Consider the following 19,128-nt stretch of genomic DNA (forward strand, 5'->3'; position numbering starts at 1 on the left):
GCCATAAACTTTCCATTCTGCAAAAATGTTAGTGTGACACTGTCGAGGAAAACTACAAACATATCATCGTTTTTCATGGATTAAAATATGAATAAGTTCCCCGACCCCATGCAATACACCTTTAAGGACAGGGACCGCACCATTAATATCCGAAGGAAATTATCGACTGGTACCCTAAGGTAAGTCCTTTACATCTGTTGCTTAAAGACGCCTGGATTTCAGACGAAACTCAGCAATAATTAGTCTGGTACCGACGTTTGGGAAATGAATTGCGCGTAAAACGCATGATATACGTTGGATACAATTCATACCAGTTCAGTGGCATGGACGCGCAAATGTTTAGATCGGTGTGTTAGACGAACAGGTAAAAATAATCCGTAAACATCTGCTCACTGCTGACAATGATTTCCAAATGTCTGTATTGTGTGATTACCTTTCATATTAATTTAACCATGTAAATCGTTTTTTCTTGTGCATTTCCTTGGATTATTATAAAAATTACAAAAGTTAGTTGGTCCCAGGGGTTAGTCGGGACATGTTGAAGGAGGACGGGATGGCGCCACCAACGTCGGGACGTATCTCATTCCCTTTGTGGACAGAAGCGTGCAAACACCCAGTGACATCGATCGTGGGCGAGAAAACCCAATGTAGGCCTACTGACTGAAGCATGGAGACATAGCTCCGTCATGTCCGTGCACAGAACTACTGCATAATGACAGGACCATTCATTGTGACCATACCACGTTCAGCTGGTCGAGTTCCCAGTTACAAACGTTACGCCCGGCCCACTGTGATGTGCCTACAACGAAAATACCATTTGAGTTAGTCCGAGTAACTTGGACCCAACTTATCGCCTTTTTTAACATTTTGGACATGGTCTGGCGATAGTGGGGTCCAAGCTAATACCGCGACCTGGACAACACCGTCCCAACAACCAACATTTTCCAACAAAAAACATCAGATTTCACCTTCAAAACGGCCTCCAAATTACTAGATATGCCACCTGAGGTACAAGTAGACATCGATAATTAAGATGGTTGTACTGAAGTTTGCTTACGATCCGGAAAAAAAGTGAAATTTTCCGTTCATTTCGGAGATCTCCCCTCGCGATCTTGAACACGTTAAATTTCCGATCGTGTTTAATGTTTGAACGACGCGATTTCTTCTACATGCCCATTCCGTTACCGAGCGCGCGTGATGCATCGATTATGATAATGAGTAGACTGGATCACGTTTGTAAACACATGTGCATTTCGAACGATAATAGGGGAGTCGGGAACTAGCGCAGCTTTTATGGCGGGTACCAGTTCAAGCTGGTTCCCGATTCCCTTTTACAGTTCGAAATGCACATGTATGTGTTTACAAATGTGACTCATTATCATAATCGATGCATCGCGCGCGCTCCGTAACGGAATCGCACTTGGGATACGGGGACCATTGAATGTACGCTGGGCATGTAGAAGAAATCGCGTCGTTCAAACATTAAACACGATCGGAAATTTAACGTGTTCAAGATCGCATGGGGAGCTCTCCGAAATGAACGGAAAATTTCACTTTTTTTTCCGGATCGTAAGTAAACTTCAGTACAACCATCTTAATTATCGATGTCTACTTGTACCTCAGGTGGCATATCTAGTCATTTGGAGGCCGTTTTGAAGGTGAAATCTGATGTTTTTTGTTGGAAAATGTTGGTTTTTGGGACAGTGACAGGATGATGTTGTCCAGGTCGCGGTATTAGCTTGGACCCCACTATCGCCAGACCATGTCCAAAATGTTTAAAAAGGCGATAAGTTGGGTCCAAGTTACTCGGACTACATTTGAGTAGGCTATTTTGTCACATGACTTTTTTTTCCACCATGGACAGAAACAATGGAACTCGACATGACAGCCAACAGAATTGAACTTTATAGGCTAATCGTAACTTCAAAACTACACAAGTTACAAAAAGGAAGTGTAGCCGTCATAAGTCCTGATAATTGATATGTTTGGGTAATAGTAATACCACCCAAAAAGCAATGAAAATTGATTAATCCGATAATCAGTTCTGAAGATATCGCTAAAAATGCGACGCAATGCCCGAGGCACTCGATTCGTGGTGTGTTAGCTCTACTGAGTGGAGTGCTGGAACTACAGTAGTTGGTGCCTAGGGAGTTATGATTAATATGAAACCTTTTACCTTCTTTCCTACTTCAACCAGGTGTGTTTGAATAGCCGCAACCACTACCCCTTGCCACCATGTTCCTGTACTCGCTGACCCTCCAGCGGGCCACGGGCATCGTGCAGGCCATCCATGGCAACTTTGCCGGCACCAAGCAGCAGGAGATCGTCGTGGCCCGGGGGAAAACCCTGGAGCTGCTCAAGCTGGACCCCAACACGGGCAAGCTGCACGTCGTGCTGACGTACGAGATCTTTGGCATCATCCGAGCGCTGATGGCCTTCAAGCTGACGGGAGGCAGTAAAGGTAAAGCCCAGAGCAAGTCCAATCAAGAAACTATTGTTAAGTCCCGCTTGACAAATTCTGAGAGAACGCAGACTGGTCACCGATGGTTGGACATGTCTATTTGATTATTTGGAACCAGCCAGAGTTGCTGACTCGAGTCATGTGACTTGGACTCGAGTCGGACTCGAGTCGCTATTTTTGTGACTTGTGACTTGACTTGTAAATACCAGCTTTGACTTGTGACTTGACTTGGACTTGCAAACAATGACTTGTGACTTGACTTGGGATTGCAAAAAATGACTTGTTACCAACCCAAGTCAGACGCTACTCGAGCGACCCAATACACTTAAATTAAGCTAATATACTTTTAATTGGCTATTCGGTTTACGCCTTACGTGCATTAAAAAACGGACTTTGGCTTGCGTGGTTTCTACTTCGCCCAGCTGCAGCTGTAGATCATATCAGTGAGCTGAGCTGTTATGTTGCCTGCACTTCTGGTTGGTAATACTAACAGCCTCCCCAGACTCTTTCCTCTTGCTATGAGGGTGCACTGTAATTCCTGCTACTAGCTCCCCCATCGAATGTGTATTCAATCATAGAGGAATAATTATGAGGCCACACAGAGCAAAGTTGAGTGATACTATGCTATCAAATCTTGTTTATTTGAAGTGTAACAGTTTGTACATTAAAAAAAAAATGTTTTTGTTTATTGAAGTCGCCCAACACAAGGCCCAAAAAGGCCACTCAAAGTGTTTATCAATGCAGTTTATAGATATAGATGCAGTGAGAAAGTTTCATTCCAGAAATAGACCTCAGTGACTGAATCAAGAAAAATGAATAGTTCCAACTAGTTTCAAAAGTTTTCAATAAGACTGTCACAACAAACTGCAGTTTTCAATGACCAAGTCTCTTGCTTAATGTAATGGTTGAACAAACTTTGAAACTGAAAGGAACCTTTCATGAAAAGAAAGCAGGCCTTTGTCAATTGCATGTAAAATACCGGATAGCCTAACCCATTGGTAGGCGTTTAGTATACATGAAAATTGAATCGAGTGAGTGTAGTCTTTTTTCATGTCATCTCAACATTTATTTCTACAATGTAAAGTAAATTTACTAAAGCATACAAAGGGCTAATATCCGACAGATATGTGATAAACTACAAGAATAGTAATTGCAACACATTGAAAAAGGGGAATAAGCCACTTGCGTGTTAGATTTGAATAAAATCTGGAACACTGACTTAATACAATGCTTTGCACGTTTTAACCTAGCATTCTCCCGACCAAAGAGACTGTTACTATATCACGTGATTCGGGGCAAGCCTTATGCTAGCAACCGCCAGCTCCGGCATGGTCTGGTGTCTTTGTGCCATTCTCACCCATTGTGAACGATGTATTGGTGCTGAGCGTCTCTTACGTAACTATGCAAGAGCTTGCCCCGAATCATGTGATTAGCAACAGTGTCTTTGGTCTGGAGAATTCACAGTTAAAATGTGCCAAGCATTCTGAGCAAGTCATTGTACCAGACGTTTTTCAAATGTAAATCCCAAAGGGTATAGGTTACACGCAAATGGCTTATTAAGGAGGCATGTTCAAAATAACTCGTAAGTTGACGCCAGGTAACGTTCTTTTAGCTTATTACACATGAGCTGGACAAAATAATGTGCAACTTGACGTGTTCTTGGACAAAGATACTTGTGACTTGACTTGTGTTTACCAAATGACTTGTGACTTGACTTGTGTTTAGACCAAATGACTTGTGACTTGACTTGTGACTGGACCTAATGACTTGTGACTTGACTTGGACTTGCAAACAATGACTTGTGACTTGACTTGGACTTGCAAAAAATGACTTGCTGCCACCTCTGGTACCAGCAAAAAATGCATGTGCTGATTCCCTTTGTATGTGCCGTATTTGTAATTAACTAATTGGATTACAATTGTTGCCTATCAGGACATCTAGATTTGAGCAAATTTATTTATGATGCTGTATAGTGTCCCTAGTTTTCTTCACCTTTTCAATGCAAGTTTTTGCTCTTTTTTTGTGTGTGAAATTTTTACAGATTACATTGTTGTTGGGAGTGACTCGGGCCGTATTGTCATCTTGGAATACAACCAGTCCAAGAACACCTTTGACAGGGTAAGACCAAATAAATATTTAAAGTATTGGTATTGGGTGGTGATAGCACAAACTGATAGTCTCTAAAAGAAATACTAGACAATAAGATGATGAAAAATCACATTCAGATCAGTATGTAAACAGGGATTAGAACGTAGCTGCTTGCTATGTGTTGTCCTTGGGCAAGCCACTATACCCTAACTTGCCTCTCTTAGTCTCTATATTGAGGGGCATAAAATATCCTTTCTGTTTAAGCAATGACCAGCATTTCCAGTTGACCCACTCTTGATCCTAACCTTGTCATATGCAGCCTAGTACAGCAGATGGAAAAAGTAAAAGTCTGTAGGAACTTGCTGCATTGGGTCATCCACACCAGTGCATAAACTGCAAATTCTGAGACAATGATATCGAGCCCCATTCACCAATTGCACTGTTGGATCCTGCTGCAATTATGACCACAGACTCTGCGGCAGTTTGGCCTTGAGATTTTCGACCTGAGGAATCTTGCTACACTGAGCAGGCTTGTCATTTTGACGAGTGTTGCACGTTGTTGCGTTCAGCAGGGTTTCTAGCCAAAAATACCCTTGAGTGTGAGTGTTAATGAATTGTCCTCTCCCACAGGTGCATCAAGAGACCTTTGGCAAGAGTGGCTGCCGACGCATCGTCCCGGGCCAGCTCCTAGCCGTGGACCCCAAGGGTCGTGCCGTCATGATCGCCGCCATTGAGAAGCAGAAGCTGGTCTACATCCTGAACCGTGACTCCCAGGCCAGGCTGACCATCTCCTCCCCCCTGGAGGCTCACAAGTCCAACACCTTCTGCTACAACATCGTGGGTGTGGACGTGGGCTTTGAGAACCCCATGTTTGCGTGCTTGGAGATTGATTATGAGGTCTGGATAAATTTATTTTTGTATTTTATTTTCTCATATTTTTTACTGGACTAGGCTCTCCCAGTCAAGCTGGCACTGAAAGTCTGGGTTTAGGGCATTATTTGTACTCGGGATGTATTCGTGTCCGTTACAAAAGTCCACCACAAGTCCATCACAAGTCTAGTGACAAGTAAATCACAAGTCCATCACAAGTCCAGTCACAAGTAAATCACAAGTCCAGTCACAAGTAAATCACAAGTCCAGTCACAAGTAAATCACAAGTCACAAGAAACAGTGCATGAACAATCACAAAGGAAAGCCTTTTGCCAAAGCTCACTTGAATAGCTTGTGATTTGAATTGGGACTGAATGACGTGTGATGGACTTGTAGGGACTTGCAGGGACTCAATCAGTCAAAGACAGTAGGCTGGCTTTCGGGTCAGGCCCCCCCACCAAAAAAAAATACACATACAAAATTTACAAGTTTTTGAATTGTTATATTTGAAGTAATATTGATAAAAAGGAAACATGTTATCAACTCTAGGATTTCTTCTAAGATCTTAACCCTAGCTCCCTACTTAGTTTTACTAAGTGGAAGACCCTGTCCGTCAAAATCCATCACTCACTTTGCTTCACATAATGCTTCAGGACCAGATCCATTGAAATCCACCACTGGTGTTTGTGGATTTTGATGGACTTGGTACACATGGCTTATCTGCCCAAATCCCCCAAAATGGGGGATGGATTTTGATGGAGTTGGTGAGGTTGGGGTTAAAAGAAAAATAAAAGCAACAGGACAATGGTTCAAGTTTTGGTGAGATAAGCCACTGAAATCAGAAAGAATACCCAGCCATAAGAAGTAGGCCCCTACTGTTCAAATTTTGTCAGAGAGATATAAAACCAAATCACCACCCTTTCATGTCTAGACCCTATTTGTGAAATAAAGTTTCTGTGAGTATATCTGGCCACAATTGTTGCGAAAGTAGATTTTGAAAATGATTTGGGAGTGCAGAAAAGCTTGGAAATGATGACACTTGAAAATGATGGCACTTTGTATGAAATACCCGTGATTCTAAAAAAACAAGCAAGTCTGATCCAAGTTTGAGCTGCTCTGGATCCTATGCAAAACAAATATTTACTTGGGAAAAATAATTGGGCGTAGCATAGGTTTTCCGCCCAGACAACTGTACATTTACTTTTAGTTCCTTACCAAATTACATTACCAAAAGCTCCCATTTGCCAACTGGTCCCATTTAAAAAGGGAGGTTTATGGAGAAGTTGGATATTATGAATGATAATATAAAATAATATTGATAAAAAGAAAACATCTTATCGACTCTAGTATTTCTTCTCAAACCTTAACCCTAACTCCCCACTTTGTTTTACTAAGTATTATATTATTATTATAAATGGTTTATTGATAAAAAAGATTGACATGACAGCCCGAGGGCTGAATAGGGCTCGTTCAATGACGGCCATCTCTGTAGGAGAACTGCAACTGCATATTTTACGCAATCAAGCACACACTGCACAGTGCTGAAAATGTTCCAAACATGCACGCTTGTTGCTCGAAATGTGTTTGAAATACGACGCAGCCGATGTGCGTTATGCAAGTTGACGCTCAAAATGCCGATGCACGTGGATGGTCTGTAGGAAATGACGTCATTTGAACGGGACCTTTTACATCAACATTTACAAATATTCAAATAAACGCAAATATAAAATATTAAAAAGACTGGCAACAAACAAGAAAAATGAAACAAAACAATATAAAATGTATGCACATTTGTAAGTAAATTAGCATCAAACAATTAAATGACAAGGCAAAATTTTTTTATATCTGCTTCCGATTACATGGCATTTGAAAATAGGGTAGAAGGTAGGCATTTTATTAATTTTTTTGGCAAATTTTTTTGTGTACGATCAAATGGAGGTGTCTGAGCAAAATCAAGGGTAAAAGGTAGTAATTGATGGTTTTCAGGTTTTTTTCCTCATTTTCTCCAAAAACAAATTAGGATAGGGGCTGTCAAAATAGGGAAGTTAGGGTAATCGAAAGCAGAACTATTATTTTGTTTGGCCCAAGACAGAACAAGACAAGACAAGAAAAAAAGGAAAAAAAAGACGTAGACAAGACAAAACAAGACAAGGCAAGATATGACAGGACTAGGCCAGACTAAACAACCTCAAATTAATAATCAGCAAAAAGTAGAAACACCATGTCCGTCAAAATCCATCACTCAACGTCAATCAACTGTAAACTCCATGCTTTCCAACAAACTATGATAATGAGATAATTTATATTTTTGTTCAACAGGACGCCGATTCCGACCCGACTGGCGAGGCAGCCGCAGCCACTCAACAGATGCTGACTTACTACGAGCTGGACCTGGGCCTGAATCATGTGGTTAGGAAGTACAGCGAACCCCTGGAAGAACATGGCAACTTCCTCATCGCTGGTGAGTCTTAGCCCTATCTGAATTACATGGCTACAGCCTTGCAGTTACACATGTGTCTGTGGAAGTGGCTGTAGCCACTTCCAATTGACACGTGTGTTAACTATGAGCCGTAGCCGAGTAATTTGCACCCAGCCTTAGGCTGCACTTGAATTGTCTGTGTTGTGGGTGTGGCTTCGGCTAAGACATATACAGTCTGCAGTAGATATTCATGACTTCAACTCTAACCCTCCGGGGTATTTTGATCAGAAACCGTGGCCAATGTAACAATTTGCAACACTGGTCAAAATAACAAGCCTGCCCAGTGCAGCAAGATCCATCAGGTCAAAAATCTCGAGGCAAAACTGCCTCAGAGTCTGTGGTCACCGAATGCAGCAGGATACAGCTGTGACATTGTTCAATGGGACTAGCTCTCATTGGCTGTTTGTGCACTGGTGTTGATGGCTCAATGCAGCAAGGTCCCACAGACTTTAACACCCCTTGCACTGACCTGCATCTGGGTTCGAGTTTAATAGGGACAGTTTGGAAATGATGAATTTATTTAATCCGTGTTTCAGCTGATCTCGTGATTAACATTATTGGAAGTTCTGATCCAAACTTAATAGTTGCGCCATGGGTGGCACATAACAACTTTCTCAGACTAAAAAAAAAGGGTCAAACTCTCCTTTTGCAACAAGTTAATTTTTTTTTTTATAATTGTTCGTGAAAGATCTTATAAATTGTAATCATTTTATCAAACTTGTCCATTTCAATCCAGTTCCTGGCGGTAGTGATGGTCCGAGTGGTGTGCTGATCTGCTCCGAGAATTACATCACCTACAAGAACCTGGGCGACCAGCCAGATATCAGAATGCCCATCCCTAGAAGACGGGTAGGTACCCCTCCAGAACATTCTCCCTGGCAAAATATATTTGCTTCACAGTGCTGAGCCAAAGGTCCTTTGCGTTGACCCTTGCCCTCCTCAATCCTCCAAAATCAACCGGGTGGTTTTGGAGGATTTTGGAGGATTGAGGCTGAATGCGAGTTGAAGTTTTAAAGGACTTTGGAGGATTGAGGGCACATGGTAATTTAGTTCTGGCTCTGATCTTGGAGGATTGAGGCTGAATGTCTGTATGAACCAGAGGATTACTTTGGAGGATTGAGGATGAATGCATTTTGAGAGACGGGGTTGGTGGAGGATTTTGAACAGTTGAGGCAGTGGGTATCCTTCATTTGAACATAAGTGCACAATTTTGCAGGATTTTGTAGGATTGAGGATGGTTCCTATTAAAAAGGGCCTAGGGGATAATGAAGCCATCCTTGTGAAGCTTTCTTTTGCATGAGAAGATCTCTTAATATGCATTCAACTAGCTCAGTGTCTGCGTTTGTCAATTGCAACATGTTACAACAGTGGTATTGTTTGATAGGATTAGCTCTCATTTCTCAGTATTGGCTGTTTGTGCACTGGTGTTGATGGCCCAATGCAGCAAGGTCCCACAGACTTTCACACCTGTTACGCTGTCTTGCATCTGGGTTCGAGTTTGATAGGGACAGTTTGGAAATGATGAATTTATTTAATCCGTGTTTCAGCTGATCTTGTGATTAACCTTATTGGAAGTTCTGATCCAAACTTAAAAATTACATTTTAATTAATGGTGGCTGGGCTCAACCTTCCTCAATCCAGCAAAATCCTTCAAAACCTGATGAATTTCGGAAGTACTTGGGAAGGGTACAGTTTATTTCAGTTAACTTATTATGAATCAAGTTTGTAAGTAAGCGTTTAGCATACGCCGAGGCAGAAACAGCATTTGACATGCAGGCACTCAAAAATGTTTCAGAGGTTTGTTGTCTCAGATGACGGCCACACTTGTTGCCCTCTTTGGGAATCAAGAAATTTGAATTTCATGTGGTTTTGTTCTCTTTTTTCTTCATATCTCACAGAATGACTTGGATGATCCAGAGAGAGGCATGATCTTTGTCTGCAGTGCAACACACAAAACAAAGGTAAGACAATCTCAAAAGATGTTCCACACGTGGAGCGGTCTCCCTTGTAATTGATTTGATGATAAAAAAACCTCAAATTCTCGCTGAATCTTGTTGCTATTGTTACCTTTTTTGTACTTAACTCAGAATCCTGTGCAATCAAGTTTTGGAAATGATGATATTCCATTCGCGCTTCGTATGAAATGCCATTGATTTCAAACCCATCATTTCTTCACAAAATAATCTGATCCAAACTTTGATGTGCACTCTTGAATTACAAGGACCAGAAAAGCTATTGTTGTAAAGTGTCTTGCCCAGGGACACAAGAGCTCTGAGATTGCTGGATTTTAAGGTATTCTTTCACTCTGTTCACCCTAACTGTCCAAGCAGATTTAAATCTTTTTGAATTTTCCACCATCCAATACTTGAAATGCAATATTGAATCGGCCAAAAGTTATTTTTGCCTATTTTTACATCATATTTGGAAAATCTTCTCTTTTTTCCGCAGTCCATGTTCTTCTTCCTGGCCCAGACAGAACAGGGAGACATCTTCAAAATCACCTTGGAAACAGACGAGGACATGGTGACCGAGGTCAGAATGAAGTACTTTGATACGGTGCCCGTGGCGACCAACATGAATGTACTCAAGACTGGCTTCCTGTTTCTGGCAGCTGAGTTTGGAAACCAGTAAGAATTTTGTTTATTCTTCCGTACTCACAAATTTCCTTTTCCTGTTTTTTTCTACACAGAGATGCACTCACGTAGGACTGTGGCCAATTTCATGGCGCTGCTTAAAAGTTAGCCGAAAAGTTGTGCTTACTATAGCAGAAACTTGTGCTAACCTTAAGTACTATTTCATGGTGTTGATATACTAATGGTTGCAAGCTTATTGGAGATTTCTATTACGTCACTGATGTTAGCATTTTTTCCCCTGCTTACGGTCTCTATGAATTAGACAAAGGCTCTGTAAGCGAAAAATTGTGTGCTTAGCAGTGCCATGAAATGGGGGCCTATGTCTTGGATACCAATGAGTGGGCAGTATGTACTTTCATTAGCACTGACTTCAAATAACAAAATCTGTCCTCTGTGAAGGCAACAGGAATGCAACTCTTTCTCGTATCCGATCCGCTGATTTCCTCGTTTTTAGCTTCTCATGAATGCCATTGCAAATTGAAAAATACTGTACAAAGTCTTGTGTGGTTTGGAATTCCCTTGTTTTCCTAAATTCCCAGTTGCATGTCTAATGCAAGTTATTTTTGTGTGTGTAGAAATATTTCAGAGTTGTAAAAAATTGTAAATCACCATTTTTATGTTGAGAACCTCTTCCTCAAATGAAAGTTATTTGCTTTATTCTGGCCAACATTGTCGTGAAAGTAGCTCGTGAAAATCACAGACAGTTGCAGACATACTTGGAGATGATGACACACTATTCGCGCTTCGTATGAAATGCCCGTGATTCTAAAACCATATTTTCTTCACAACTTAGTCTGATCCAAGTTTGAGCTGCTCCTTATTGTAAAGCAAGTACTAGAAAAACCCCAAAATCCTGTTGTAATGTAAATTATTAATTTCTTTATTGTAAATCTCAATGTGAGATTTTTGGCTAAAAGTTGCTCAGTATCGATCATTGCTGGGGTTTTTTTCTCAGCTACCTGTACCAGATTGCCCATCTCGGCGACGATGACGACGAGCCAGAGTTCAGCAGCGCCATGCCCCTGGAGGAAGGCGACACTTTCTTCTTTGCTCCCCGCTCCTTGAAAAACCTGGTGGAGATTGACCAGATGGAGAGCCTGTCGCCCATCATGAACTGCCAGGTATTCTTGATCAAGCTTGGCCATGTAAATTGTATTACGGGGCCCTCGTTTCGTTCACGCTCAAGATGCATTGTAAGACTACAGAGAGAGAGAGATGAACTACGTCTGAATCACGTGGCTATGGTTGGCAGTAACAGATGTGTCTATGAGAAGTGGTGTCGGTTGCTTCAATAGACACATGTACAGTCGAGTCTCATTATAAGAAACTCGTTCGGACCTAGCCAAATTGTTTGTTAGGCCCCCCCAAAAAAATTAGTCGGTCTCTGGTCAGCGCACGCGTCGATTTTAATCATGCGTGTCAACCTTTTTTTTTCTTCAAATTGTCCGCGGTAGCTACAGCAGCGCCCTCTATTGCCGCACCTCAAATTTTTGTACTGATGAATGGGGAAATTGCACCAAGGCAAATGACGGAGGGCACCAAGGCAAATTATGGAGGACCCCAATGTATATGAGGACACAACAAAAGCAAAATTGTACCCACCTTGTCTGAACAATCCAAGCTTGGAAAAAAAAAAGACCAAAAAAAACCAACCTGCGTCGCCGCATCAATTCCGGAACTTTGGTCTGACCAGAGACCAAATATTTTTTTGGGGGGGGCTTATATCAGAATTTTGTATTAAGAGGAACATCAGTCCCATTCATTGTGCACATACATGCGCAGTCGGGACCAAGACTTTGTTTGTTGTAACCAGAATTTTGTATTAACAGAGTTTGTACCAACGAGAGTCGACTGTAATTGCTAGCCGTAGCCAAGTGATTGGGATGTGGCCCATCTGTCTTTTGTCTCTGAGAATTTTGACAATACACCTTTATCATGCTGCCACCATTTCAGTCATGTTCCCACCATTTCAATATCCAATAACATTACTGAATGACAGTACTGAATGAAAAAATTTTTGTGCAAAAAGAAACCAGACTATTTTTCCTTCCAGCATCGCTTTGGTTATTTTGAATTGAATGGGAGAAAATCAAATGGCTGCAACGTGATAATGGTCTATTGTTTGGACTTATCTGGTTAACTTTTCAACTTTTTGGGACTACCAACGTACAAAGGATGGTCATATAAGTGGTTATCAGTGGTTGAATCGGCTATTTCACTTTCAAGTGCTGTCAAGTTATGGAAATGATGATCACCTTATTCGCGCTTCGTATGAGAAGACCATGATTATAAAAATCTTCTTTTCTTCACACAGTCGTCTGATCCAAAACAGAAAGCACTTGATTGTGACGCTTCAAAAACGAGTTTTACAAGATACCAGTTTCTCTGCATAATGAGTAAAAACGACCCCAAAACCCCCAAATTTTTAACAATTCTTAAATTCTAACTTTTTTTCTGATTATTTTGGTTACCATGGTTACGCATCATTCAGATTGCAGATTTGGCCAACGAAGACAACCCTCAGCTGTACGTGGCGTCAGGCAGGGGCCCTCGATCCTCCCTCAGAGTGCTTCGGCACGGTCTGGAGGTAAGAAAGTTGTTTTTTTTTCACCCTAAGTATTGAAGTGTCTGAAGATGTCACTTCTTGACTTTGTATGATGTAATTCATCTCACAAATCATTGATTCCAGTATCTGCAGCTATATCAGATCAAACCAACCAGTTGATCCCGTCAAGCTCGGTGGCCAAGTGGTAAGACGTCCGAACTAGTAAGCAGGAGGTCGTGGGTTCGAGTCCCGTCTGAACAAGCTTGCCATTTTTTTTCACAAGCTCTCGGACATGTCTATAAAGTGCTTATAACATTACATCAGTGAAGTACAAAACAATTTCAATTGTTGATTCTCACTGTTTCGTGCTTTTCTTTTGATAGTAAAAGTTACTTTTGGAACTTTTTCCACGTAGGTATCAGAAATGGCTGTGTCTGAGCTGCCAGGTAACCCCAACGCTGTCTGGACAGTCAAGAAACTCAGTGATGGTAAGATTAATGCTTCCGAAAACTATTCCTGTTGATAAAGAAGGATGTTTTTTTCTTTGCATTAGTTTTTCAAACAATCTCATTCAATGATTTGTGTTTAATTAGAATTACATTTCTGTTGTTTAGTTAAAGTTCTAAAAAATACACTAAAGGTTTTGGAATATAGCGTTGGGAAGTGCAATAACTTGATTTAGGTTTGATTGTTTCATTTGTTGGTTTTTCTGTTATTTTGGCTTTTTTCATTCCGTGCTTCTTGAGGGCCTGCTCTGTGTGTTCATGTATGTAATTTGAGAAGTCTGGATTTCCCGGACGCGGTACTTTATTTGCGTTCTCATATGCATTGTGTTAGTAAAACATTGACAGTTTCCCAGTGTGGTCTTGTATGATTTTTACGAGATTTCTGTGGTCTTTACATGAAGTAAAAAATTGTTTATTGCTGTTGCTGTCCCCAAGATGTATAAGTAAGCCTCGTCATTGGTTTTATATCAACCTGGTTTTTTTTTTTTTTTTTTATCTGAACTTGTAAATCCTTTTACGGGAGCCTACGATTCAGCACATACTTGACACATTATAAACAGTTAGATGTCGTCAAATGCTTTCAGTAAATATTCAGGGAAATTACAAATTTGTCACCAACTGCTTATTTTGTTTTCACGTCACCCTCTAAATGATGTATTTCTTAGGCATGGGTAAAACTTGAACTAGAAAATTAAAAAAATACAAAACAAACAACGCATATCCCGGCAAAACCTTCACAGAAAGTGCCTGTGCACTAGAAGCTTACGTACGTACCTTTAAAATGCACGCATGATTTTTTTTTTTTCACACTTTAGTCTGAAAGCAGATCTTTTGAATCTGAGATAAAGACATCATTGGAATAGAAAGAAAATGCATCTTTCAAACTTTTTTCCCCCATTTTTTTAACCTTGTTTTAAATTGACAATCTCGTCTGTATATGTGAACATTGTAAAATAAAAGTTGTTAATTTTTTTTTTATTAGAAGCACCAGATTTTGTGATACCATGCCATTTTAAATGTAGATGCATATCGTGTGGTTGAAGGTTTGACACTTAAAAACAAAAGCACGCTCCCTTAGTAATAAATTTTACGTACTAAAATTGAAACAAGAGCTTACTGATTTGGAATATATTCAAGACCTGATTTTTTTAAGAAGTGATGCGTTTTTTTAGCGTCACATTTGCGCATGATTTGGTACTACAGTATAAAATGGTATTGTTTCACACCAAAAGTTTGGGATAAGTAGACGTAAACGAAAAATCTTGTGAAAGCCAAAATACCTAACCAGCCGGTGTGTGGTTACCATGCCAACACCAGGCCCTCTCTCTTCTCTTACAGGCTGACTCATAAGTGTCCTTGACCGACAAAGACATCCGTGAAGGGTTTGTATCTATCCAGGAAGACTTGAAAGTGGTGTTGTTTTGAGAGTGATGCATGAGCGTGTTTAAACTGTTTACTGAAATGTCACGGCTGGGCCAATATCATGTAGTTGTTAATAAACAACATTTGTTCTAATTTTCCAAAATGCAAAGTAGATAACTAAAATTCTTGGTTTAAAATTCGTCACTGTTTTCATGAACTGACACGCACGCGCTGTGTGAAAACTGCGTAATCAATAATTTCAGTTTCACAGACACGTGGATGTGATCGTGTTCATCTATTCAAAACGTGGACGAAAAATTCCAGAGAACAGAAGAGAACAATATTGTGCACGATTGCTAGCATACGTCCGCGGTTGGGGTTGCGTACAAAACCTATGGGAGTCATCCTAAAAAGTTAGAGTACAAACAAAAGAGGGACAATGGGACGTCCACGATCGACGGTGTGAACGGGCTTGTATGCGCGCACACTTCGTACACTGACACGTAATAGAATAATTTTGGTTTTCACGAACTGAAATGCAAGCATGTGGCGGAAATACAGTTGGAAGAAAAATGCTTTTAAAGGTTTGACAGGAATCTACTCCATCCGTATACGTGTGGGCTTACACAAATATTTAATTAAAAACCTTTTAACTGGTGAAGACAGGTGTCAGTTCGTGAAAACCAAAATTACGCGGTTCTGTAAAGTACGCGAGCTCGCCGGGCACTCATGCACCACCGAGTGTCAGTTCGTGGTGTCGGTGACAAATTGATGCGAAACACAGAGATATATTTTAACCAGGTATGTTGTCGAGTCCATCACAAGTCTCTGTAAGTCCATCACAACTCCTCCAGTCCCAATTCAACTCACAATCTCTTCAAAAATAACCTTTGACAAAGGCTTTCCTTTTGTTATTGTTCATGCACTGTTTCTTGTGACTGGACTTGTCAATGGACTTGTGATGGACTCGACTGCATCCCTGATTTTTAACTAGTAAAGTTTAATCTAAAAGATCTTTTTGTAAATGAGAAATCTACTACTTATTAATCATTTCCAGAATTCTCTCCAACAGGAAGATGCCATAATTTATTTGAAAGTAGACTGCAAACGTCTTTGGATTTTTTTTTTATCCATCAAGGAAATACAGACTCTCGCATTTTTTACTGGACGCGTTTTGGTTCTTCAGTGAGAAATCGATTACGATTGTCGTTTGGGAAGTGATGAAATGTTCCACCTTATGAAAAATAGCCGAGGGAGATATGAGCTGATGTAAAACCCTGCTTGCTATAAATCTACGTCTTGTTTGGCTTTGAGTTGAAATGGGCTGCAAGTTTGTAGTATCATCTCTCCAGCTGGTTTCCAAACCAAGTTGATTGGTGGAATGAACAGTAGACAAATACATTTTGTTCAGATAGAGTTTTGGTGCTCTTCTTCATTCTTCATCTACATCCTTGCTTCACGGTCACTGCTTGTGTCACAGGGATGAGACAGTTCCGCTTGGATTTTCACGGAGATCAACTTTGACGCAGGATTTTATTGCAGACTTTTGGACTGAACTGACATTCATACCCTCAAGAGATTTTTGGTTTTGACTTCAGAGACCTGTGGTGGTTGATAGTGGCAGACATAAAGACTCGTGATTTATCCAGATAATGAAAGTTACAGATGCCAGAAATTTACTGTTGGAGATTTAACAAAATAGTGAAAATGACTTACGGCAGACGTTTTACAGCTATTGTCTTTCCGTGGAAACCACTGATGCCAATTTACACCTGAAGTAGTTTGATCAAAGTTCGGCTGGACACATTGTTGAATGTTGATGTTAAATGACAAAAGAGTGTGTTCATTTTATCGCGCAGTAGATTGTTTTATTCGCCCTTTCGTTGGCCATGTGATTGGTCTGATTACTACAACAATCTGTCATCAGAATATAGAAAAGTTTGATATTATTTACTTCTCATCTTGAAAAATTCAGAAATGAATATTTGATTTGTCAAAGTCAACATTTTAAGTATTCACATGAATTTTAAAAACATATCAACATTAATGTCATTGTTCTGCTACGAATGCAAAGATATCTGAGCCACATTTAAATTTCTTCTCCTCTTCTTTTTGTTTGCACTTTATTTTACTTTGTCGCCATGTAGATGAGTTTGATGCTTACATCATCGTGTCCTTCGTCAACGCCACCCTGGTCCTGTCCATCGGTGAGACCGTAGAGGAAGTGACTGATTCCGGTTTCCTGGGTACCACGCCCACCCTGTCCTCCTCTCTGATCGGAGACGACTCCCTCCTGCAGGTTAGGAGTTATCTCATGAAACATCTGGGATAAGTTTGAGACAACTTTATCCTCGATATACTTGCGGGGACTGGTTCGTGCATGTAGCATGCATAGTAGGAGATCGTTCTTGCCAAATTCGTTTATCTTTTTAATTCCAGATTTTAAATAATTTTTTGAAACAAGACGGTTTATGGTGCATTTCTTTTTGTATTCATATTATATGTTTTTATGTGATTGTAAGTTGTTTTTGATTAATTTGTTGTGAGATTTTAGTCTTCAAACTTCCTTTAACCCTAACCCCCAGCCAAATTTATTAGGAACCATACCCATTCTGGCAAATTCCAACACCCACATGGCAAATTGCACAGACACACTGTTGGACTTAGTTTCTGGACGTATGCCACGCCCAGTGTAAAAGACCATCTGTTTAGGGGTACTGTACATATCCCAACAGATTTCAACAAAACCTGCTTTGATGGGTTGAGTTCGGTTAGGGTTAATATATTGTGTCATTTTAAGGTTTGTGTCATTGATTTTAAGTTGTGGGATATAGAATTTCATGTTTTAGTCATGATGGATAATAAATTAATTGAAACTGTTACATGACTGATATTATTCAGACACGTGCACAAAGCCATAGGGTCTTCGCATGAGCATCAGGCATTGTTGTCAATACATTCGAATGTCCCTCCCAGTAATCATAGAACTCTTAAAGTTTTGCCACAAAATTGTTGACTACAATTATGATTGTAATCAATCCCTGCATTGTAAGGAAAACATCCCATGCAGCCATTTTATTATGCATGTTTTTTGTGTGTGTTTATGTTGTCCCTAGATCTACCCCGAAGGTATTCGTCACATCCGAGCCGACAAGCGTGTGAACGAATGGAAGACACCGGGCAAGAAAAGCATCGTCAAATGTGCCGTCAACCAGAGACAGGTCGGTCAATCTAGAGAGACTCAGAGAGGTTGATGAAATCTCCTTATAAAATCTAATTTTGTCAGAGAGAACCACAAATTATTGATGATAAGCATTGTCAAACGAGTCAATTGATGTAAGAATTGCGCTACGAATGAAACTTGCGAACCAGACAAGCAGCTCTGTCAGGTTTAATCATGATAGGAAATAAGTTCAACTTGAAATTAACCCTACTGGATATTTCAAATATCCTGTAGGAGGTTTTGGTGAAAGAATTTGATGAAAGTTTTGACATTTTGATGAAGGATTTTGGTAGCCCAGCTACCAAAATTGGTACTTAGTGCCTCATGGAAGTTGATATGGTGGATTTTTTTTGTGTAAAAAATTCTCTGGGAGTTAGGATTACACTTTTGCTTGTCCTCAGCATTTACTGATGTAATACAATGTGAACAGTTGCCTTCCATACGTGAAGAATTTCACAGGCTCCTCTGTTGTCTATCGTCTGAATTTACTTTCTGATCTTTGTTTCTCTGTTTCTGTACAGGTTGTCATTGCACTGACGGGAGGGGAACTGGTGTATTTTGAAATGGACCCAGTAAGTAACAATTCCTGTTGGCATGTTTTCCAGGGGACAATTTTATGAAGGTCCTAAGCAAGGAAATTTTGCTCAACACAAAAAAAACTTTTGTTTTATAGCAAATAGGTATCTTATCATTAGATGTCCATTTCAGTAGATGTGTTTTCCTCTGAGTGACCATAAGCATTTTTTTTGCTTGGGCTTTGAACATTTGCTAAGCAATAATTTCTGCTTTAGCAGCTCCCAGAAATTGGGCTCAATTGTCTAAGCCAGAGTTTGTTTAGCAGTTACAATTGCATCGTGGATGATTGCTTTCATTTATTCGCCAACTTTGATTTCAGTATGTCATGAAAAACTTTCAAATGAAGAAATTCTAGGATTCTATGAAATAAATCAAGATTTTTCTC

The 19,128-nt window shown here is 40.2% G+C and overlaps 1 protein-coding gene across 2 annotated transcripts in view; it reads left to right on the forward strand.

Annotated features, from left to right (window-relative positions):
* Positions 1-259: 259 nt before the first annotated feature.
* The window catches only part of LOC119738864 (splicing factor 3B subunit 3-like), a 33,455-nt gene continuing 14,586 nt past the window's right edge, over positions 260-19,128 (forward strand). Inside the window, exons 1-14 of one of the 2 annotated variants that reach the window (XM_038213837.1) lie at positions 260-364; positions 2,198-2,461; positions 4,503-4,579; positions 5,180-5,446; positions 7,739-7,880; positions 8,635-8,747; positions 9,797-9,859; positions 10,347-10,525; positions 11,487-11,652; positions 13,023-13,118; positions 13,492-13,564; positions 17,092-17,243; positions 18,061-18,165; positions 18,689-18,739. In XM_038213837.1, the coding sequence (XP_038069765.1) occupies positions 2,236-2,461; positions 4,503-4,579; positions 5,180-5,446; positions 7,739-7,880; positions 8,635-8,747; positions 9,797-9,859; positions 10,347-10,525; positions 11,487-11,652; positions 13,023-13,118; positions 13,492-13,564; positions 17,092-17,243; positions 18,061-18,165; positions 18,689-18,739 (1,710 nt within the window). In that variant the 5' untranslated portion in view covers positions 260-364; positions 2,198-2,235. Of the gene's footprint in view, positions 365-747; positions 822-2,197; positions 2,462-4,502; positions 4,580-5,179; positions 5,447-7,738; positions 7,881-8,634; positions 8,748-9,796; positions 9,860-10,346; positions 10,526-11,486; positions 11,653-13,022; positions 13,119-13,491; positions 13,565-17,091; positions 17,244-18,060; positions 18,166-18,688; positions 18,740-19,128 lie in introns of those variants that run through there. The other variant, XM_038213838.1, reaches the window with a different exon arrangement.

Source organism: Patiria miniata, unplaced genomic scaffold (assembly GCF_015706575.1).
Source record: "Patiria miniata isolate m_02_andy unplaced genomic scaffold, ASM1570657v1 HiC_scaffold_3, whole genome shotgun sequence".
In the NCBI taxonomy this organism is placed as follows: domain Eukaryota; kingdom Metazoa; phylum Echinodermata; class Asteroidea; order Valvatida; family Asterinidae; genus Patiria; species Patiria miniata.